General features: G+C 34.9%; 2 protein-coding genes across 2 annotated transcripts; one reads left to right on the top strand and one right to left on the bottom strand.

Moving 5' to 3' along the window:
* The first annotated feature begins 1,803 nt into the window (after positions 1-1,803).
* LOC121246730 (transcription termination factor MTERF6, chloroplastic/mitochondrial-like) lies at positions 1,804-3,332 on the top strand. The gene has a single exon (XM_041144982.1). The coding sequence runs from the start codon at positions 1,844-1,846 to the stop codon at positions 3,002-3,004; it is 1,161 nt and encodes a 386-aa protein (XP_041000916.1). The 5' UTR covers positions 1,804-1,843; the 3' UTR covers positions 3,005-3,332.
* Positions 3,333-6,189: 2,857 nt separating this feature from the next.
* LOC121246731 (E3 ubiquitin-protein ligase Topors) lies at positions 6,190-9,011 on the bottom strand. Its single transcript, XM_041144983.1, has 5 exons — positions 8,640-9,011; positions 8,131-8,268; positions 7,864-7,921; positions 7,324-7,577; positions 6,190-6,979 (listed from the first exon to the last, which is right to left on the bottom strand). Exons 1-5 carry the CDS (start codon positions 8,957-8,959, stop codon positions 6,922-6,924), a joined length of 828 nt encoding a protein of 275 aa, XP_041000917.1. The 5' UTR covers positions 8,960-9,011; the 3' UTR covers positions 6,190-6,921.
* Positions 9,012-24,458: the final 15,447 nt, after the last annotated feature.

Consider the following 24,458-nt stretch of genomic DNA (forward strand, 5'->3'; position numbering starts at 1 on the left):
CATGAGTGAGTCCAAATGACATTACAAGAAACTCATAATTACCCTCATGAATTCTAAAAGTTGTTTTATGAAGGTCTTCCTCCTTTATTTGAATTTGATGATATCCTAATCTTAAATCCAGCTTAGAGAACACAGCAGAACACAAAAACTCATCTAACAATTCATCCACAACATGCACAGGGTACTTGTCTTTGACAATGACTTCATTCAAGATCCTATAGTTTATGCACATTCTCCATGTACTATCTGTTTTTCTAACCAATAGAACATGAGGAGAAAATGGGGATTGGCTTTGGCCTGATCACCCTAGATTCTAACAATTCTCTAACAATTTTTTCAATTTATGGTTTTTGATAATATGGTCATCGATAAGGTCTTATACTAACAGATAGTGTTTCTGATTTTAATGGTACGTGATGGTCTTGAGTCCTTTGTGGAGGTAAATCCTTAGGTTCCTCAAAGAACTTACTAGATTATCCTAGCAACTTAGATATACTCTCACATTCATTAATAACAAGTTCTTGGGACTCACCTGAGACCAGTTGAAGCAAGAGCCCTCTATGCTCCGTTATAGAAAGTCTGGAAATTTCTTTGTCATCAATCAAGTTAGTGCCATTAGCTGTGATCCCTTTCAAACATGTCACCTTGCCTTTGTGAGTGAGTTCCATCCTCAGCTCCACAAAATCTCAAAGAATAGGGCCCAATGATAGTAATCATTGAATTCCTAGAACAACATCACAACCCCTAAAGAAAGTGTAAAGAAGTCAATGACAAATGTGGTGGTACCTTGCATCTGAACGAGAATTGAGTTGCACCTTCCTTTAGTTGACAGTACCTCACTATTAGCTACCTTCACCTTGATTGAATGAGAGTTCTCTATCAACAAACTACACTTAAAAGCTACTGAAGTATCCACAAAGTTATGAGTACTTCTAGTATCTACTAAGATTACTATCCTTTTGCTTTTCAACCGCCCCACTACTCTCATTGTTTTAGGGTTTGGTGTACCTACCATAGCCTATAGTGAGATTGAATCAATCTCCATAGTTTCTTCAACAACTGCTTCTAACACGGCTGACTATCAGAGGAGAAAGTTTTGCGATTTGAACATTAGCTCTCTAAATACGAAGAGTTACTGTTCATCCATAAATAATTTTTTGTAAATATTTTAGCCTAACCAATAAAACAAATTCTTCTTCCAATCATCATTTTCTCTCATGTTCATATTTGTGAGAGTTGAAATTTGAAAAAAAAAAATCTCACCATTGAGATTATCCAATTTTATTGATCATTTGTGAAATATGATTTTTTAAAATATTATTGTTACAAAAGCACTGATTTTTAAAATATTATCGTTTTGAGAGATAAGGAGTTTAAAAAAAATTCAATATAGATGAAAAATTGAAAACATGGGTACAACAAATAATTAACTAATCACAAAAATGTTAAAAAAAAGGTAAAAGAATTTCTCACTCTTTCCTTGAAAGACAAAAAATGAGTAATTAAATATGTATAGAGAAATGAGTAGAAAAAATAGTAAAGAAAGAATATTTAATAGAATAGAGAAAAAATTGAAATTGAGACTTGTGAGGTTTTGAAAAAATCAAAAAAATTTAAGAAAAAATAATTTTTAGCTAAAATTTTAAAAAAAGAATTTGTTCAGACAAGTGAGAAAACAACTGTCTGCAAACTAATATAATATTATAACGCGAGGGTTATGGTTTCACTTCAGACTCAGTTCCACCGGTGAAGATTGAAAATTTTGCTTTCACTCAGCCAAAGAAGATATTTGCCTCTGAAGAATAGGTGAGTTTCTTTTCTCACTACCTGAATTTCAAAACCCATGTTTTATTTTCTCTGCAAAACCTTACGAAATGGGAGATATGCTAATGCAACTCCCCTACCAATACACAAACTGGGTTTTCTGCAGCCTCCATCTTTATCTTTGAAATACATCTCAAGCACTTCCGATCAACAACCTTTCGCAGTCTCATACCTCATAAACGCACTTGGATTGTCCCCAGAAGTTGCTGTATCCGCTTCCAGATATGTTAGCTTCGAAACCCCAGAGAAAGCAGACTCCGTGATTAACTTTTTCAAGAGCCTTGCATTCTCTGAAACCCAGATCTCGAACCTTGTCAGAAGACTCCCCACGGTGCTTTTGTCTGATACTAATAAAACCCTTTTTCCCAAAATTGAATTCTTTGCCTCTAAAGGCATTTCAAGACTTGACCTTGCCAAAATGTTATCTGGGTGCCCTGCTCTTCTTAAAAGAAGCTTAGAAAAAAAAATCATCCCGTCCTTCGATTTCTTTAAAGATTTGCTTCAGTCTGAGGACAAGACCGTTCAAGCAATAAAACGATTTCCGGGTATACTTGTATTTGATCTTGAAACTTGTGTGGCACCTAATATCAATACACTGAGAGAGAACGGAGTGCCTGAGTGCCACATTCTTACTCTACTTAAATACCAGCCTAGATCTCTCATGGTCAATCCAGTTCGGTTTAGAGAGATTATAAAGGAAGTAAATGAAATAGGATTCAATCCTTCGAGGTTGAAATTTTCTCTTGCGGTATTTGCTTTCCGAGCAATGACCAAATCAACATGGGAAAGCAAGGTTGATGTTTACAAGAAATGGGGTTGGTCTGAGGATGAGGTTTTTGTGGCATTTAAAAGACATCCATGGTGCATGATGGCTTCTAAAGATAAGATTATGGGGGTAATGGATTTTTTTGTCAACAAGATGAGTTTGGAGCCTTCGGTTGTTTTCAAACGCCCGTCACTTGTTTCTCTTAGCTTGGAAAAGCGATTGATTCCTAGGGGTTTGGTTGTTCAAGTTTTGTTCGCCAAAGGTTTGGTGAAGAAGGATATTAGCATGTCTTCATTGTTTGAATGCCCTGATGAGACGTTTCTGAGGAAGTTTGTCATGCCTCACAAGGAGGGAGCTTCTGAACTCTTGAAGCTATACAGAGAGGACGTCAGATCTTTGGAGATGAAAAGATAATAGAGGGCGTACAAGGCAGATAATGGGTTGAAATAATTGTAGATGGCTTCATCATAATGTCACCTTGTTGAATTTACTCAATACACTTTGATTCGTTGCTCTTGAAGCTGTGCTTTGTGATTAATTCTTTCTTTATATGCTGGCACACCTCCGCTACTAGTTTCATTGGGAACTTTTGCTAAATGCGAATAACCTGTGGAAATTTTGCCACTTCAATTATATTTTCTTTGATCCTGTTGCGTTACAAAGGCATCTAGCTCCCTGATAAATGCTATTTTTATGCGATTGTGTATTGCTCAATAATGTTGTGGTGCTGGTTCAATTTGGTAATGCTCTGTTTTGTGCATTGAGATATACTGCCCAACGACATTTTTTTTGTTAATTTCCAACGCATTTTGTTTGACCTATTGGTGCAAATTTTTTCATTATTTTCAGGGTTGTACTAGTTTTCGATTATTTATTTATCTTTTCAATTCACTGAACCATAGCATGATGCCTATCCAGAATGCCTTTGCTTGTTCAGATGGTTACAGTAAAGATCAGCATAGAGCAGATGAACTTCTTTTATTATACAGAGGGAAAAAATTGCAGAAAAACACTTTCACTGTGAAGGGTAGGAGAGTGACTATGGGGGGTTTGTTTGAGAATTCACTGAATTGGTCAGCTGTTATTTTGGGTTTTAATTTTTTCTTCTTGCCAAATATTTTAAAATACAGAAGGTTTGTACTTGGCAATTCAGTGTTTATAATTAGTGTATATGTGTGTTGTAGAGAAATTAATACTCCATTCTGAATGATAGACAAACTGGATAAAAGTTTAAACTGGTTCAAAATTGCTCATTGGGAATTATAGTTGATCTTGTTTTGAACCAAATCTATTGCTTATTGCTTTTCCAAATGTCGTACGCTTCTTCTTTCATTAAAATTAGAGAAGAGAGTCATCCCAAGGGCTCGGTTTTGTATAAAAGTTCCGATATGAAAAGCTTTATTTAAGAGGTATTTCAGAGGGTGCTATTGGATTCGAAGAAGCTTATGATCTTTTTGTTTACGTCTGAGCACCATTGTGTACTGGTAGATTGAGAGCAGACATGCTAGAGTCCTTGGTGATGAAGATTAATGGTGGGAAGTTAGTACTCATTAAGCATGCTTTGTCTAATATGCCTATCTATTTACTGTTAATACTGAATATCTCAAGAAAGATCACGAAGGAAGTATTAGTTGCTGTTAATTCTGAATATCCCTAGAAAGGTCATGCAGGAAGTATCCGAGTTATTTTCTGACTTATTCGGAGGAGATGCTCATAGGAAGGTTAAAAAAAAAAAAAAAGTGGATTTCTTGGGAAAAGATTTGCAAATCAGTAGAGGAAGGGGGTTTGGGGATTAAGGATTTGAGTGAAGTGAGAAGGCTCTTCATATGAAATTGCATGAAAGGTTCTGCATGACTCTCCCCTGTGAACGTAGTGTTTTAGAGCCAAGCACTTGCTGGTTTCTCGCCCTTTTCTCATGTATTCTTCTTGGTTTGATTCTAGATTTTGGAGCTCCTTTTCTGGTCTTATTAAAGAGGTTTTGAGAGGTACAATGTGGAGGATAATTAGACCTGACGATTTAATTATTGAGATGTGGAATTCTACTGATTGGAATTCTCAACTGTACAAGTGTTGGTTGGGGAGGCATTGGCTGCTCAATTGATATCTAAACACGTGAAAATAACTTCTGGAAAATAGATACCAATCTGGACTGCTGCTAAGATGGCTCCTTTTCAACAAGGTTTTCTTGGCAGCTGGTGAGAAATGATGGACAGACTTCTATACATGGGTGTGGTTCAGATCCTCTCTAAAAATTTCTACTTTCATTTGGATAAGTTTCTTCAAATGAAAAATCATTTGAGACTATAATTCAGCAATGGTTTCTTCGCATCTAAATGCAACTGATGTGAAGAATATGGGGAAGATTCTCTTGATCATCTGCTAAGTAATAATAGTTATGCTGCTTATGTAAGGAAGTTTCTATCTAATATGCTGGGTATCAGGTTTTATTCAACCCCGTCTTGGTTGTCTCAACTGTCCATGTGGTTTCAACTTCAAGATCGTCACGTGTGGGTATGATGGTGGTGGGTTTTACCTTCTAATATCAGTTGGTGTTTATGGTTGAGAAGATGTGTAGCAAGGAGTCTATAGTTTTGAAGATCAAAGCTTTATTGGCCAACTCTCTGTCAAATGTATCCAGGGCAAAAGTGATAAAAAGGGATGGATTCTTTCATTTTTCAACATTTAGCTATTGCATGCATAGCTGTACTCATAAAGTGCAGATTATGAAATGAAAAAGGTCAACTGATGGTAGACTAAAATTAAATGTGAATGGTGGTAGCTTTGGAAATCCAGGGATGAATGGAGATGGCGGGATTTCTCAACAAGTTATGGAATTTGTTCTAATAGTTTGGCTGGGGTTTAAGCTATGGGGGATGACTTGACTCCTTGTTTGAAGTTACAACTCTGATTGGCGGACTCACAGGTTGGAAGGGTAAATGATAGAGATACTGGAGGAGCTAATTCCACCGAAACAGCATATTTATACATCGGGAGGTTAATGGAGCTGCAGGCTTTCATGCTAAAATTGGCGCTAATTGTCTAAGCATGGGCCTGTTTTATGCTATGGAACTCCCTAAATAAATCAAGGGGATTCTGGTTGTGGTTAAAACTTGGAAGCTTCTGAGCTGTTGAAGCTATACGAGAAAAAAAATGGATCTTTCAGAGATGTGGGAAGAGATGGAAATATGTAGTGGGCAAGAGTGAGATGAAGAAGTTGCAGCCCAGATAACGAATCCAACAGTGTAGAATACTTTGGTGTTAATCTTGCAATAGTCAAAACTAATGATTATTTGCCAAATGGGGCTGGCAATTATATCTTTCAACACAACTTGCCCAAAGTCTATTGTTATATGCAATTTCTGTTTATGGGAGGCCTGGTCAAGATGAAATATTCGGGTAACTTGTCTGTTTTGATGATCCTGAAATATTCTTCTTCCTGCAGGATTGCATGAAATGTTACGAGGAAGCTACTTAGAGATTATAGACTTGGCTGAAACTATTCTAAATGGTGATACAAAATATAAGCCCCAAGAGTTTGGCATGTTGGATTTTTAAGAAAACATGAAAAAATGGAGAAGATATGGAACTAGATGGGGATAACATTCCCACATTTAGAATCTAAATGGGTCAATAACATTCCCACATTGGCTAAAGCGTATATAAAACCAAATTATGCAATGGGTTTTCTCACATGCCTAAAATGTAAAGGATTCATCATCAGGATGTTGGGCGGTTCCACATTCTGAAGGGTGTTTGTGTGCAACGATTTTTGTATCAAAGGCTTAAAATGGGCGAACGTGTTCTTCTTCATAGGATTATCTGATGGCTAGGTTACATCCTTGAGAGATCTAAGGCACCTGACACCTCTGCCCTCGAATGATCTGTTCGCTGGCTCGAAGTAAACTGTCGAATCTGTAGCCAAGGAGATGATAATCCTCTCCCAGACCAACATCTTACGACAGAAGCAGGTCAGTCATCAAAACAGCCCTTGCACCTGCAAACTATTGGTCAGCCTTGTTATGAACATCATGTGGGCATTAGTGTTGAAACTCTGAAATTTTGCTCTGCTCGAACATCATAGCCCAATTTGACTTGGCTCATTTGCAGTCGTAACTGACCTAAGTTGCATCACATGATCATGCATTTAAGCAGCTCCTGCTACCTTGCTGAGAAGGTTACTGAATTTTTACTCAAAAAGAATGAGGTACCTCGAGCTTCCAACATGGCACTTCCACGCCAAATAAAGTAAAAATGGATGAGACAAGTTGAACTAACAAGGCTATTTAGCACTTATATAACTTAACCCCAACTACTCATATTCGACCACAGCATCATACGCCTCCACGTTTAACGAACTCCTCCACGTTTAACGAACTCTCTGCAAAACATCTGAACAGAAATTGTTTGTAATTAATAACAGTCACAACTAGCAACAAAATAAGACACAAATAATTTTGTGCTCCACCTTTATAAAATATAAAGAAAAAAGTCCTGCAAACATAATAACAAGAATAAAATATTGCTGCTAAGTGGCAAACTTGAATACTACCGAGAAAAAGATGGTGTTGTTGTTTGTCTAAAACACTACATTTTTTACTGCTAGACACTTAACTCGTGTGCTTCTTCAAAATCTGGGTTTTCTAAATGAATGAAGTTTTGAGGCTAACTTATCAAAAAAAAAAAAAAAAAAAAAAGAAGTTTTGAAGGCTATTAATTGTATTTCGATTAATTACCTTAATTCATGCAAAAACATATTCGTTCTGTCTTGCAAGAAAGGACGCAAAGGTGCCATGAGGTTATCTTCGCCATCAAGCTGTTCGGAATTGGCATTATTTTTCTTTTCAAGGCTAGCTATGAAAAGTGAGGTGGCTACATGAACAATAAAGGATGGATCTGGGTCCCCGAGGATAGCCTGCAGCTCCCTCTGAATCCATGGCTCTATTCTCTGTACTATTTTTTCTCTCGCAACAATATTTCCCAAGAAATTCTGAAATTTCGGAGATGGCAAAAGAATCAGATCCAGCTAAACTCAATCCATTGTTGCTGGATTCAAACACAACTTTGTTAAAAAAATAAAGTTTTGAACCATGAAGAGTCAGATCCTCTGGATAAAAAATGCATTGCACTTAAACCTTTCGAGAAGTAAGAAGAATTATGGAGCAGCAGATGCAAGAAATAACTTTGACCAAGTAACCAAGGAGTCTTTCAAATCAAACGTAAGAGAGTACAGAAACCAGCAATCTTCGATAAGAGATTATAACAAGTTATCATACCTGCTCAATACAGTTTCTGGGAGATAAAGGAATGGCTCGCAAGCCTAGGCCATACATGCTGCACAATATCATAATCCAAACTCCATAATTAGAAAAACCATAGGACATATCAGGCCAATGCCACCGACAAGTAGGAAAACAACAAAAATTAGAGCCCATTGCTTATTGAGAAATGCTTGGTCTGCACATGAATCTTACAGAAGAAGTTTACAAACCAAGCTTCTGCATGCATGTATGTTTGTATCTGCATTATGATTATGAAAGTACCTGGCACGCCATTGAAGTTTTCTTTCAGCAATAACATCAGGCGGCACAGATCCTGGCCGTCCAAACGATCGCTGCCATGGTAGCGGCCTTGTCCGACGGCTAACAGTATATAATTCGTCTCTTGTTCTTCGAAATATCCTGTATAAATTTTCAATAATGCAATATACAAACGATGAGAATAATAAACTCAATTTAAAACAAGATAAAGCAAAAGAAACAAAGACAAACCGTCAGTTTCTTTCCATTTCATTACCCTTCCCCGGCAACCAAAAGAAGAAAACAAATATAAAATCTTCTCTTAGAGAATTCATGATCTCCTTAAACCAAAAGTTGAGAATACAGAGAATAACCACTCGAATGAAACTGATTCACAGATGAAAAGTCATAAGACAAGTTTTTTCTGTTATATTCCGTTTTTCTTCTCTCTCTCTCTCTCTTCCCAAAAGGTAAAATTTCTTTCCACTTGTCCTACACTTCTCTGCAACCAAACATATATCCAGAAGTCTAACCTTCGAGGATCAATTCGTCGGCTCAACTCAACTTCAACGTCGACGTTTCTTGTACGATTACTCAAAGCAGATAATCTCTCCTTGCAGAAAGTTCGAGAAGAAAGGTTTATTTTGCAGAACCAGGAATCGAAGTCGGCGTTACACAGGGGGCATCTTCTTCTCAAGTTGCTCCATTTGCGAATGCATTCCACGCAGTAGGCGTGCGTGCACACCGTCAGCACCGCCGCTCCGCGAAATTCAAGATCTTTGAGGCAGATCGGACAAGATTTACCCCGAATTGCAGGCCAAATTACCTCCGAGACGAACTTCTCGTGCTTCATTCTCGGCGATGATTCTCGAGAAGACGATCCTGAATCCCTGATTTCACAGACGCAGAGAAAGAGAGGGGCTTTGATAGCGCAATTATATACGTGGGCCTTTTGGGCCGAAGAGTTCAAACGGGCTCAAGTGTACATGATGGGCTGGGTCAGCCAATCTAAATATTGGTTTTCAAATTCTGAAATAAGGAGATGATTGAATAGTGAGTTGAGACGAAACGAGACGAAATAAGATAAAAATTGAAAGTTGAATAAAATATTTTTATAATATTATTTTTATTTTAAAATTTGAAAAAGTTGACTTGTTTATTGTATTTTGTATAAAAGTTGTAATGATTAAATAAGATGAAATAAGTTTTGAATCCAAACCTCCCATAGGTCGATGAGAGTATGAATTCATCATAGACATAGGGTTTGTTTGGGTGATGGGGGCAGATTTGGACCCCTAGTACGTCGCAAACACCACATGTTACCAATATTTTATGGCGAACGAAGAGGAAGAGGTTGAGTCAAGTCCCCATAAAACGGTCCATATATTTGGCGCAGTTGCCCCACCTCTATCACTCATAGCAGTGTCATCCGATGATGAGCCTTGTGACTTCCCCACTAAAAAGGGAACAAAGGCTTCAGCGGGCCGATCGAAGACTAGGAGCATAAAGAAGAAGACAAAGAAATCGGTTAACCGCGTAGCCTACCTCAGGTTGCCAATCCGCCTGCCATCCAAGGCAAAGGTGGTCCCATTTGCCCCATATAACCTCTTTTTGGGCCATTTTGGACCTAAATTTTAAAAATCAAAAGTCTTAAAAAAAGAAAAATTATATGTTAAAATTTACATATAACATAAAATTAAATAAAGTTTGTTTAAAGCATAAAACATAAAAATTTAGGTATTTTAAGCTATTACAATAATGAAAATTAATATAAAAATATTACTAATTGTCAAATGGTTGAAATCAATAATATTACAATATTAGAAATTGCAGCTGGCAATTTGACAAACAAGATGACTTCGGGTTTGGAGATTGGAATTTGGGGGTTGTGGGCAAATGAGACTGTGAGATTATAAAATTTGAAACATTAATAGGCAAATTAGAATTACAAACAATATAATAATATATACATATGTAAAAAAAAGTTAAAAACATAAAGCTACAAGTACAAACCAAATGAGACTATCAAGGATTTCATATTAGATCATTAAAAATTTGGGATTAGAATTGAAACTTAGGGCAAGTGAGGGTGTGAGACTACACCATTATATTATAAGCAAAAGTAATATTATAGTAATATCAAAGGTAAGATCGGTTATCAAATGCAAGTTATGAACCACTCGTCTCCTCCTACACAAAGTCTACCACATCTGGAATATGGATTGACTTCCCTTTGATCTAATTTTGAGTACAAATCAATGCCTCCACAGTAGTAGGAGATGGTAAACTCCGGAATGGATCCAATATGCGTCTCCCGATGATAAAGGCCGACTTTGGGGCTACTGTAGTAATAAGGATGACCAAAATATTGTAGGCTATGTCTCCAACGATGTGATACTTGACGGCATTGACCTTCCACCAAGATAATATATCATATCCCTATGTGAAATGGTGCATCTCTACTACCAAGTACCTATCCAACTCCAACTGTGACTATCCAGAAATCACAACACAATTTCATAAAATCATACATACAGTCATGAACAATAAACATCAAAGAGTTTCAATATTGAAATTCCCAAAAGATTTGGGGTTTCAAAATTAAATTTGATTGAAACTCCCAAAAACATATTGTTAAACTAAATTAGGGGTTTCAAAATTGAAACCCTTAACAATTTTGGGTTTCAATTTTGAAAATCCTAACAGTTTGGGGTTTCAATTTTGAAGTCTCTAAACTAATTTAGGATTTCAATCTAATTTAGGATTTCGAAATGAACCCCTAGATTTACAATATAACATCACAAATTCACGAAACAATTAACATCATACAAATTTACACAAATATCTCCACAGCACACAAATCACAATCCCATCCTCTAAATCCATTCATGAATCCCATTCTCCATAGTCCAATTTGAGAACTAAAAATTAATGGGTCCTTGGGCTACTTACAAGCTGAAGACGTAGGAGAGAGACACAAACTCGATGAAGGAGACGACGATAGTTCTAGGCAAGGGCAACGAGTAAGAGAGAGGTCTATGTGGGTCGTGGAGAGAGAGAGAGAGAGACAGAGAGACAGAGACAAAGACAGAGCTGAGGGAGTCTGAGAGAAGGGAGTTAATAAAGGGGGTGAATTTACGCATTAAACAAAATGACGTCATTTTATTTAATGTATAAGCTTTTTTATACATACATATATATATATATATATAATTATATATAACATGCAGACTAGGGCCAAGCCCGGTCCATTCCCCGCACTTGCAAGCCCGATGGACAGGGCCACCGCTCCGCCATGGCAGAGGAGGAGGCGTGGCCTCGCTGCCCTTTCCTAGTTTTAAGGAGGAACTTCCTCTCGCTTTTCTCTTCCAACTAGTATTAAATTTTTACTTAATAACAATATTTGTTGGATTTAAAGAGAGAATGTCAATTGTACTTACAAGACTGTTGAGAATGTTGGGTTCCCTTTGATTGATGGTAGATTTATGAACTATATCAATCACCTTGAGGTCCATTTTATCAAGAATATCCATTCCTTCTAAGATTCCTTCTTGAACCAGGTCTATTCCAACTGGTTTGGGTTGGCTAGCTTCCTTCTTTGAATTGTTAACGAGCTCGGGGGTGTCTTTTGTAATGAAAACTCTTTCCCTCTACAACCATGATTGGTGTTTTCCCCTAACTTCTCGTGAGCATCTACAATACCATAAGATTCTAACGCTACCAAATTTGCCTTTGAATGTGCCTCAACTCTATTCTCTTGAATTTTCTTACCTTTTTCAGAACCACTACTCTCCTCCTCATCGGTGTTGCTCTATTGTCGAAAGTTGGTTTGAGCTATTTCCAGCCTCCCACCATACTTTCTCATACCATTGGCACTGGAACTTATTGAAAGTGCTCGCAACCATGGGCTATATTGTGTATGCACTTCCTCTACCATTTGCTTTCCTTGATTCATCTTTGAGCACGCTCTCTCCTTATGCTTTAGGACTCCATAGTGAAAGCAAAAGTTTGGCAAATGCTCACACTTCAAACCGATCCACAATTTCTTTTCTCCAATTTTTAATAGCCTACCTCGTGCAAAAGGGTTTGTAATGTCAATGTCCACTCTAATTCTTAAGAATTTGTCCCACCCGAAGCCTTTCCTATTAGAATCCACTATCATTACTTTACCAATTGTAGAGCCTATTTGTTCACTAATCTCTTTAGTCATTCCAGCCAAGGGTATGTTGTGTAATTGAACCAAGAAATGTCCTTGGAGAAAAGTGATGTCATTTGGTGGTGTGTTGCCTTCAAAGTCTCGAAGGCTTACAACTTACAAGGAATCTATCAAACAACCATAACCTTCCATGCAACACTTTTTTCTTGTTTGATTCCTTCTGAAATTGCATAAGAAATATGTTCTCCTCAACTTCTTTGAAAGCAATCCATCATTCTGGTTTCCAAATATTTGATATCGTTAATCTAAATGCTTTTATGTTCACCCCCTTTGTCGGCTATAATTAACGCTAAAAGACATAATCTCCCTTTTGTTATTAACTCATTGAGAACTTCTTCTGGTGGAAAGAGCTCTTGTTTATCTTCTTTTGTTACTTTGAAACCTGGTTTGGATAGTTAAACCATCTCAATTCATCTAATCTAATTATTATAAATTTTCTAAACTTTCAAACAAAATACAATAAATAATTCAATTTTTTCAAATCTCAAAGTAAAAATAATATTAAAAAGTAATATTCTAACAATATTTTAATCAACTTTCATCTCATTTCAACTCACTATCTAAACCAGGCCTAAATCTTTCTCACAGTTTGGATAATTCTTCCTCCAACCTATCACCTCTATAGACTATTGCCTAAGAAACAAAAGATCTTTGCCTCGGCATAGGAGATTCACCTTACCTTTTAGAGAAAGAAAGGACCATAATTTTTTTGGATCTGCTTTTAATTATATATATAGGGCATGCTTGAGGAATGAGATGAGATGAGAAATTGTGAATATTAGTGAAATTATTTGAGAATAGTAGTGAAATGATTTGTATTAAAATGTTTTATTTGGTTTTGAAAAAAAAAATATTGAATAAAAATATTATAGAGTTAAAATATTGTTATAACATAATTTTTTAAATTTTTTTGTTTTAGGATTTGAAAAAGTTGAATTATTTTTGGTATTTTGGTTGGAAGTTTGAGAAGTTGTAATGATTAAATGAAGAAGTTAAAAATTAAAAATTAAAAAATGTTTGTATTTGAGTGATGTTTGAGAATGAAATAAAATGAGAAATTTTAAGATAAGATGAAACCATCTCAATTTCCAAACAACCCTAATTAGATTTTCATGGAAGTAAATGATCTGTACATCCATCATAGAGCATGCTCCCTTAAAATTGGACAAATTTAAAGTCTAAAGGAAAATCATTTTTAATGATAACGGCCTCCACATTATATCTCATGATCCTAACTCGAGCTAAGTTCGGCACAATTAAGTTTTTTTATTTTTGTTATTATTATTATTATTTTGTTCTTTTTAAAAAGGAAGTTCGGCCCATGAATTAAGTTCTACAAAGGGTAAGCTCGATCTATTAAGTCAGGCCGTAATTCTTCACTTTTATGTTATCGACGTACTTAATTTATATGCACACATGCGCCCTTAATTTCTTTTCATTTTCTTTTATTACATGTGACTAAATATAAAAGCGAATTAAGATGCACGGCATGCAGATAATAGTTGGCAGGTAAATCCCATGCAGTTGCGCGCATCGGAGGCACCTACGACCTTTTCCTCATGCACCGTTGGAATCGTGTGGCTAACTGCACCCTCATTCTTGTGTGCAGACATGTTTCTTGCCCTTGATAAAGATATGAATGGAACATTGAGCAAGCAGGAGCTTCGAGAATATGCAGATGGGACACTGACTGAAATTTTCATTGAAAGGGGTAGGAATCAACACCCTTTTCCTGCATTATTTCCCTTTCTTACAATCTGCACTGCATCTTATAATATGCTAAGCGTATTAGGCTTTAATATAGTATTGAGCTCAAATAATCATACGAAAACTTTACAATTGACGGCCTCATGAACTTGTATGACATGCAGATTTCCTATGAACTTAACAAGCAGATTTAAGAGAGAAGAATCCATCATTTTTAAGCATTCATACCTGTTGATCATTGCATTGCTCAAGCTCTAAATCATATATTGAAAATTCTTGCATGTAGTATTCTAAATCACAAAAAGACAAAAAGAATTAATCTTTTCATCAATCACTATTCACTACCCCACACCCACACCCTATGAAAATAGAAAGAAAAAGTTGTGGAGTGTGGAGATGAATAAGCTGTCAGCTGTACTAGCCACTATTGCTATATTCCCATACCATTGAGCCATGACTGTTTAGTGTCTTTATGTAGACCCAATTTATTATAAGCGTAATTCATAGCTTATAAACTTTTTATAAATTCTTTCTTTTCAACGTAATTCATAACTTCCAAAATAATACCGAAAAATAATTTTAATAATAAATAAAATATATATTATTTTGAAAATATTTCCAATAAAAATGGATTTTTATCCATCACATTATTCAAATAGCACCAAGAAAGTTTCCTTGACAATGAAAAGTAGGTATGGCAATAGGGGATGACCCTATACTTCTTAGTATCATAGTGGATATCTTCATTTGGTCATATGAAATTGAAAAAGTTCAACCTAAAACTACATGATTTGAGAAGCATCGAGTTAGAGGTGAAAAAAAAAACTAACTAATTATTAAAAAAATATTCACTCGTAAAACGTAATGAAACTTAATCCAATTCTTTCTTCAGTCAAATATCGGATCTCTATACTGTGTTTGGAAGTAATGCTAGAATATTAGATAAGCTTTTAGGGTATTCAAGTTTCACGCACAGTTCTAAAGTGTGCAAAACTTACACACTCCCTTTAAAAAATTGTGAGGTTTGTCATTAAAAAATTAATTTTTTTCATACAGGTCTCATATTTATCTATTTTAAAAAAATGCGTATGGCACTATAAGGGGCCCTCTTCAAGTGACTGAATTCGAGATAGTCAATCTCCAAAAAACAAGAATTAGAGAGAGAAAGAGAAAGAGAGAGAAAACAAAAGAACAAGAAAGAGAGAGGAAATCGCTTGAATGAACTTCGGAATTGTTTTCCCTCATTTCCTTCCTTGTTTAGCATATATGAACGATATCATTCAACTTATACAAATCACGTATTAAACGACAACGTTCCACTTATTACACAAAAATCTCATATTAAATGACACGGTTTATTCTAAGGCTAAACAACATTGTATTCTGCAAAAAGACTTAACGAATTTAAATGTCATTTCTTCTCTTCCTTGTTGTCTTACTGCTCACCTTCAATATCCTCAACTCCATTATTGATCCATGACATAACCCTCCCCTTTAAAGCATTTAGCCCACAAGGTGAGGGAATCGATGACGGAGTTTCCAATAGGATTCGCAAGTAGCATCATCCACCCTCGCACCCTACCACTGCATAAGCATCTTGACCACAACTTTATTGTTCACTTTACTACTACAGCAATGTAGTCTCTTCAGGTTTAGGCATAAGCTCCCCATGAATAATAATTGGTAGAAGAGTGGATAGTAGTGATACATGTTAGCCCAATTTTTTCTTTAAACAAGAAATATGGAAAACTGGATCAAGTTGGAAAACTAGATGAAGTTGGGTGTGGGGGGAAGATCAAGAATGTAAGCCACTTTATCAATTATGTTTATCTGAAAATGACCAAAAAGACCTTAGACAAAGCTTCAAATCATGTTTGACTACCAAAGACTATTGCCTATAAGATTGGAAGCCTTAGATACACCCGATCACCCTCTACAAATTTCCTTTATGTCTTGTGTATGTCATATTATAGTTTCATTCTCTCTTGTGCAGCAACTAGATTAGTTTTCAGTGTTGTCACAATTATTATTATTATTATTATTGCTTATAAACTTGATAATATTTAAGTAAAAAATTGTGTTTATAAGGTTGGTGATTTTAAATATGCAACTCTCATGAGCTTGTCAATTGAATGGTGATTTTGTATATTGGCTCATTTATATAAATAATGGTATTTTTAATTAGGTGTTGTTTAGAATATGCTTTTAAAGAGCTTTTATTTAATTCATAAATCGTTACTATTGTATGCTTTTGCAAAGAGAGAGAAAGGAAAAGTTGGGAAAAAAGTTGGGTTTGGGGTTTTAAATCCCAACCCTTCATCTTGATTCTTTAGATTTAATATAACGGTAGAAGTTTAAATATTGATTTAACCTAACATAAAATAGATAATTAAAATATAAATATTATATCATACACTTAAAATCAACTTTAATTTATAAAATACTAATTTTTCATCATTAAATAAATGATGAAATGTTACTGAACATTTTTAAGAGAATAAAAATATCTAGTTAGGGTCATTTTTGTTAATACATTAAAATAGTTCAAAACCTTTAGAAAATACTACACGAAAAATAATTTTTAATGGAAATTTTTGTAATTATTGTAAGCTATTTATGTACTTTTTTGTAAAACTGAAAACTTAAAAGGGCACAATTGTAATAATAGTCAGTTACATAGGGGTATATGCGGAATAAAAAGTGTAAAAAAAAACACTATTTATTACTATTTATATTACTTAGTCAATTACATAGGAGTATATGTGGAATAAAAAGTGTTAAAAAAATATTATTTATTACTGTTCATACGAGGATAGGCTATGCTGAATAAAATGTGTAAAAAAAAACACTATTATATGCGGATAGGCTATGCGGAATAAAAGATGTAAAAAAAAACTATTCATTACTGTTGATGTTACTGTTCACCCCGAGGATGTTACTGTTCATTACTGTTGATGTTACTGTTCACCCGAGGATAGCCTCTTTAAAGATATAGGAGATATATATTACATATTATCTTATATAGTAATGTATAAGTTAATTTTGTAATTTTCATCTAATTTATAATCATTGAACATATAAAATGTTAAATAATATATACTATCAATTAACAATATATCATAAATCATATAATAATATATGTTATTATATCTAGATACATTCATACATAATCTACTTTTTACACTTAAATTAAAGGAATTACGTAATTTTTTTAAAGATACCTAAGTTGCAAGCAAGCATGAATAATCTATGGACAATGAAATTATTAAAATGTTGGATTTTAATTTTTAATATAGGCCATCATTAATAATTATGAATATTAAAGTTTAAGTTAGTAACTATTAACATCATAAATATAATTATAATTAAATATTTTTTAATGAGTTAGTTACATAATCCATATTAAGAATTCACTTCATTTTAATTTTAGTAATTTAAATATATTTTTTTGTTAATTTACTTGTAAAAGAGAAAAAGATGAAACAAACAAAGGTCCAACACCATTTAGAGTGAAATAGGATCTAAATGGCGCCGTTTAGCTTTATTTTGAAGCCAAACGTTGTCGTTTCAACACAAGTTCTTTGATGTATTGGCCACATTCTCTCTCACTCTCTCATTTTCCCAAGTCCCTCTGTATTTGTCATGTACTTGATAATTCATAAACCCTAGAAATTTTCGTGTGCCCGCCACAACTCACAGCTGCTCCACCGCATGCTGCCACTGTATTTAAGGTACAAAATCCTTATCTCGCATATGTTCCTTGAAAAAAAATCCAAAAAACTCAAGTGATTTAGGAAACCAAAATCCTCACTCAAGTGATTTAATCGCGATTTTTAGCCATGTTCTTGCCTAATCTCAACCTTTCTCTCTTTCCATCTATTTCTTACAACCCTAATTTCATAGAAAGATCGATCAACATCTCTTAATTCCCAGCCCCTCTGCATGTTGTCGTTGCATCTAAGGTACGAAATCCCCCCACTTTACATTTCTTTTCTTTAACAAATTAAAATGCCACTGCAAATTAATATCCACCGAATCAGATTGTTTATTTTTTTATTGGATATTTTTTTTTTAACAAAACATATGCCATATTAAGCATGTATAGTGTATTTTCTAAGTGAATTATGTTAATACAATAGTAATCAATGTTATGCCATTGTTTTCTAGGGTCAGAGGTCAAAAGCTGCTCTGACTCCGATAGGAGTTTGGAGCTCTAGCTCCAATTAGAGTAGAAGTGGCTTCCCCACAACTGGGCCCAAGACTCAATATCCAAGGCCCAATCTAAAATTAAGATTGGTCCACCATTGTTTAGAAAATATTTATAAAAAAAATATATATGTAAAAAAATAATTAACAAAATCTAAAATACTTTCAAAAATAAGTTAAAAAGTTAAAATTTAAATACAATGACTAAATCAACCTACAAATCACAAATGATAAATTTAAATTTAAAACTACAAATTGTAATAAATTTAAACTTATAGCACCAAAATATTAATAATATCATAGATTTCATTCAAATATGAAATAGCCACAATCTCCCGCATTAATCTTGACAGCCCATGCATTTGAGTTGATGACTTGATAGTGATTTTCAATTTTCCTGCATGGAATTTTATTTATCAAATGCACTATATTTTTTTTAGTCATTTAACTATAGACTTCGAAACCATCAGTTAAGTGATATATGATATAAAATATGACACATTATGACCTCCATCTCTAACTCTAACGAGTTTTGTATGATAGTAATCATGGTATTGAGTTTCTCACTAATAAAAGGGCCATCCCACAGAACGTCCGTCTCAGTCATCCACAATTAGTCTAGGGTTCACAATTAGGTCTACAAAATCATATAAATTATATATTAAATAATAAAAACATTAAAATTATGTAAAAAATCATTTAAAACTATAAAGTTACCTGAATCAAGCCTATAGCTCTCGGTATCAACAATATTTACTCCAATAAGAGTTGAACTTAACCAATTCTGTGTGCAAACGAGGGCCTAGACGGTGGTCAGTGACAATGAACTCTGATAAGCATCCAAGACACGACCTCCGACACTAAACACTGACTCAGAGGCAACCATGGTGATATGAATGAACTTGCCAGAATTCACCTTCCACCAAGTTAAAATCTGGAATGTATCACTAGGTACCTCGACACCTTCTATAAAGTAATACCCAACCTCAAACTTATATTGCATAATATTTCTCGATGCACGATTTCGATGATACCGTCGTAACTGTAATAAATTTGAACTTTGTCCATGTGCGTCATCCTAGGAAAATGTCGAGCCAATCAGGCGTGACGAGCTACCACCTTCGGTTGAAAACTGACCACTGTTGTTGTAATAGTTATATAAATCATCAATATCATATTTAAGCAATCTAATAAACTGATCAGCGTCATCATCACCGTGGACATCCCTAATCCAATCTTCTACAATTGCCAACTTATATCGGGGATCAAGGATTGCAACCACAAATAATAATATATTTCTCTTCTCCACGTCTCCCCAATATTTATTATAGGGTTAATTACACTTTGCTCCTGTGAATTTTTACTCAATTCACAATATGTCTCCAAAACTACTAATTGCATCAAAGTGGACTCTCGAACTTTCAAAACTTCTCAAATCCCCCCTTTCGTCTACCAGCAATGTTAAATCTAACAAAAATTCACTGCAAAGATGTAATTTTTATCTATTTTATTATCATTGACCATGTAAAATATAAAATAATACATACTATCAATTAATAATAAATCAGTAATCATTAACCATATATAAAATTATTTTATACCTAAGTTGCAAGCAAGTATAAATAATCTATGTACATAATGAAATTATTTGATATTCATTAACCATATATAAATTAATAAAAAAATTATTTAATAATTTATGATTTATTATTAATTGATAGCATATACTATTTATATTTTATATGGTCAATGATAATAAATTAGATGAATATTACATCTTTACAGTGAATGTTATGCACATAAGCAGCACGTGTAGTGAATTTTCATTAGATTTAATGCTACTGGTAGACGAAAGAGGGGATTGAGAAGTTTGAAAAATTCGAGAGTCCACTTTGATGCAATTAGTAGTTTCAAAGGCACATTGTGAATTGAGTGAAAGTCCAAGGGGGCAAAGTGTAATTAACCCTTTATTATATTTGTATTTCATCCTCATAGTCATTGCATTCAACAAACTAGTGGTCAGCATAATTCTATTGCAAGTGGTCATAAAGCTCCAAAGCTACTCGAAGTACATGTTCATAGTAGGACATTTTGTCCCAGATATCCGCAAAGCTATGTCATAAAATAACTTCAAGAATTGAACAAAATATCTGACATTGGCCCAATCAACTGTGTTCGGCATATCGAACCCCTTCTCCCCCTAATTGACTCCAGCAAAACATAACTTATGCCCTCATCCACTTGAACGTTGTTTGGTACATCTGCTTTACATCCAACATTATGTATGTAGAGTTTCATCGAGTCGGAACGTCCAGTTGCAACATACTAGAAGATAGGATCTCAAGTTGTTCAACTATTACCTTAAATTGGAGTAGCTGTTAGGGAAAAGCTCTCACATATCTCACAAGGTTCCAAACTTTAATAATAGAATCATCAACCTCCTTGAACCCCTCAGAAACTATGAGGTTGATGATTCAGGCACAACATTGATCATGGATAAATTGGTTCTTACGAATGATATCCTCATTTACTTTTGTATTCCACCTGAACTAATCAATAGCAGTTCATTCGCACTGCATTGTCAACCGTGATACAAAGTACTTTTCTCAGCCCACAATCCTTTATACAGTCATTCATCTCATTGCCAATGGATGAATCATTATGATTAACAATTCCTTTGAAGCCGATAATCTACTTCTGTAACATCCACTCATTGTCAATAAAGTGGGTTCATGTAGCCCATATTCTGTATGGGGGTCCATGTATCAATCGTAAATGATATTCTTTGGCCAGTGAAGACAAACATTTACTTCATTGCTGCATTCTCCTTGGCATGCCTCTTTAAATAATCGCGCATCACATTATACTGTGAATGCATGAGAAATCGTGGCTTTAAAGTGTGTACAAATTTGCGGAAGACTATCTTGTTAACCGTGGTAAAAGAAATCTCATCAGTGGTGATCATCTCTGCAAGAAAATCCATCAACATCTTCTCATTATATTAAGGTATTGATAAACTAATTTATGTGCCATCAGTGGCCGTAGAAGTCTCGTAACTTAGTTTCATCTAATCAATTGCCACTAGCCCTTTGTCTATCTTATACCATTGGTAGCCTGTGAGATGTGTTATTAATATTGAAGTGCCTTGCTTCTTCGAATGACACCTGCATAGTTGCCCACAGTAGCGGCATCGAGCCTGCGGGTTCTCACGATCACCAAGAACTTTGATGAAATGTTCTCATATTCAAACCTTTTTTTACTAGGTCATACTGGTGGATCGACCTCAACATTCATCAACTCCTCCTCATCATTAAGCATATCAACATCTTCTAAATCTATTGGGACTCGACTACTTGCACAAGAGATATTTGCTCTAGATGGGGGCCTATGGCCCGAAATGCCTATTGATAACGCCAACCACTGTGCATCATCCTCTTGTGGAGAATCACGACAAGATGGTGTTACATCCATAATTTGAGTAAATAATCTAAAATAATTAATAAACAATTGTCACTTAACATATTATGAAAATTATTCACAAATTGGAAACACATTGAAAAGGAAAAACATATGTGTCTATTTGTGTTTGTCATTTTAAAAATAAATAAAACATAAAAAAATGAACGTCCGCTCGAGCCACATTCGAGCGAAGGCTCAATTGAACAATCTGTGTGATGTTACTCGAGCAACACTAGAATGAAGGCTCGATCGAACAATTTGTGTGAGGTTCGCTTGACACACGAGCGAACGTCACCTAGAACAAAAACACCCAATTTTTCCAAAACTTAAATCCCTCAATTCCTAAATTTAACAACCTAAAAATCGAAATCATTAAATGCAAATAACAAATCAAACACATTTCACAAATTTAAAACCACAATGTGACAATTAAATAATTTTGGAACAGTAAAATTCTACAAAAAATGGAGTGGCTGAGTGGCCTACAATTTGTGATGAACTCCAGAAGGTGGCTTGCGGTGGCCTTAAGTGATGGTAGATGGCTAGGGACTGAAGGAGGTGAAGCACGGTGTGGAGACAAAGGGAGACTATGGAGTTGCAGGTTTGTTGTGCGAAAGTGAGGGGGGCAGAAGGGGTTCCTACGTTTTGGACCCCTTTATTCATGAAACGACGTCATTCTACTAGAAGTGGCGGAACAAAGGCATTTAGTTACTAGACCAAAACGTCCCCCTGCGTTTTGGACCCGCTTGAGTGAAACGATGTCATTTCTCTTAAAGTGAAACGACATCGTTTTGATTATATGTTTTTTAAAAAATAAATTTCGGAGTTCGGGGTTCGGAGTTCGGAGTTTGAAGCCCATGTGGGCTCCGAATCCGAATCCGACTCCAAACTCCAACTAATGAAGTCTGAGTAACTCTAACTCTGACTCTGACTCTGACTTCGAATTCTGCAAACTCCGACTCCGTCGGAATAAGAGCATTGTCGAAATTTGGCTAGAGTTAGAAAATCAAAAATTTTGCTCACCCCTAATAGATACCTAGCTGAAAGCTGTGAGGGACTTAGTGCAAATTTTGACGTTCTGAAAGCTAGATACATACCTAGCTAATTCCGTTAGACACCACGTACTTTCAAAAGTTGCATGCGATGTTTTTGCAATACCGGTATTTACAATGGCTTCTGAATCTGCATTTAGTATAGCTTGATTTTTTTCAAAGTAGTTTCTCTCTGATGATGGTAAAGGGCCTCATTTGTGCACATAATTGACTTCGTTTTTCTTATACTCCAATTAGCCTTAGGGCTTTAATGGATGAGGTGGAGGATTTTGAGAAGTAGTTAGATATGAATACGTAAAAAATTAATTTCCTTATGTATCTTTTCATGATTCATTGATTTATATGACATGTAAATTTATATAATTTGTTTTGTTTGATCTTTTATGTATAAAACTTGTTGTAGAGGTTGAAAATTCTATGGAGACATCGAATACAATGTCTACACCCATTGCAGATGATTGACGTGAGAAGAATATATTACTATACAAGTTATTTTGGTTAGCATGAAAAAAATGTAAACTAAGATATTTGTTTGCTATGTTTTTGTAGTAAAATCGTTTTTGTGACTTGTGGAGACTTGGAGTTGTGGACTTGGAGTTTGAGTTTTGGGCCTGTGGCCTCAATGTCATCCAGTCATTTTTATTTTATTACCATTCAGTCATTTGTAATATTTATAATTTGTAATATTGTTTTATAAGTAAGTTGATTATGGATAGATGCAAGGATCGAATAATTTTTATGTGCCAGTCGCCTTTACTTTTTTAGGTTTTTTCTTTTATTTGGACTTTAGATAATTAGGGATTTTTTTAATTTCTTTTACTCTATGTTTTGTTTCTAATTTTATTAGTATGATTGATAACCTTTTTTGGATGGATATGGTCCATATGGATAATTTTAATGTATATTTTTTCCTTTTATTTTATATATTTTCATTTATGTAGAGTTTGGATGTTATTAACTTATTGGTATATTGCATATTGGTAAATATTAATTGGGCTGAAAAGTGGGATAAAATGTTATCGGGCTGAAACGTGTCTAAAAAATAAGTTGAGCCGAAAAACATGAAACTTGCCCATTTGGTTTTGGGCCCAACCAAACGGACCGATGGCTAACGGTCTAGTTCGGCCCATAAGGATATTCGGTCCAGTCCAGAGTGGGGAAATGTTAGATCGAAACTTTCGATCCGATCCCAAAAACCCCTTATGGACCAACAAGACCGAACCGAATTCTCCCCTACATTTAGCCAAGGCCAACCAATCAAACTAGAATCTAAGTTTGTCACCAGGAAAAAAAGAATCTCAAAAAAGTGCTCCAAGTATTTGTTAACTGCCTTAGTTTGACCGTCACTTTGAGGGTGGTAAGCAAAAGAATAGGACAAATTCACTCCTTACAATTTAAAAAACTCTTTCCAAAATGAGCTAGTGGATGTGGACTCCCGATTTGAAACAATACTTTTAAGCATGCCATGAAACTTAAAAAACATTGTTTAGAAACAAAGAAGCTACATTGGATGTTGTGAAGTGATGGTTTAGGGCCATGAAGTGAGCATATTTGGATAACCTGTGCACAACCACCATGGTGACAAAATTTCCCTTTGATACAAGTAACCATTCCACAAAATCTATCGAAATATCAGTTCAAATGGTTTGTGGAATTGGCAGTGGTTGCAATAAACTTGTAGGGTGGATGTTTTCCACTTTTCTCTCGTCTGA

This window comes from Juglans microcarpa x Juglans regia, chromosome 1S (genome assembly GCF_004785595.1).
Source record: "Juglans microcarpa x Juglans regia isolate MS1-56 chromosome 1S, Jm3101_v1.0, whole genome shotgun sequence".
Taxonomy (NCBI): Eukaryota; Viridiplantae; Streptophyta; class Magnoliopsida; order Fagales; family Juglandaceae; genus Juglans; species Juglans microcarpa x Juglans regia.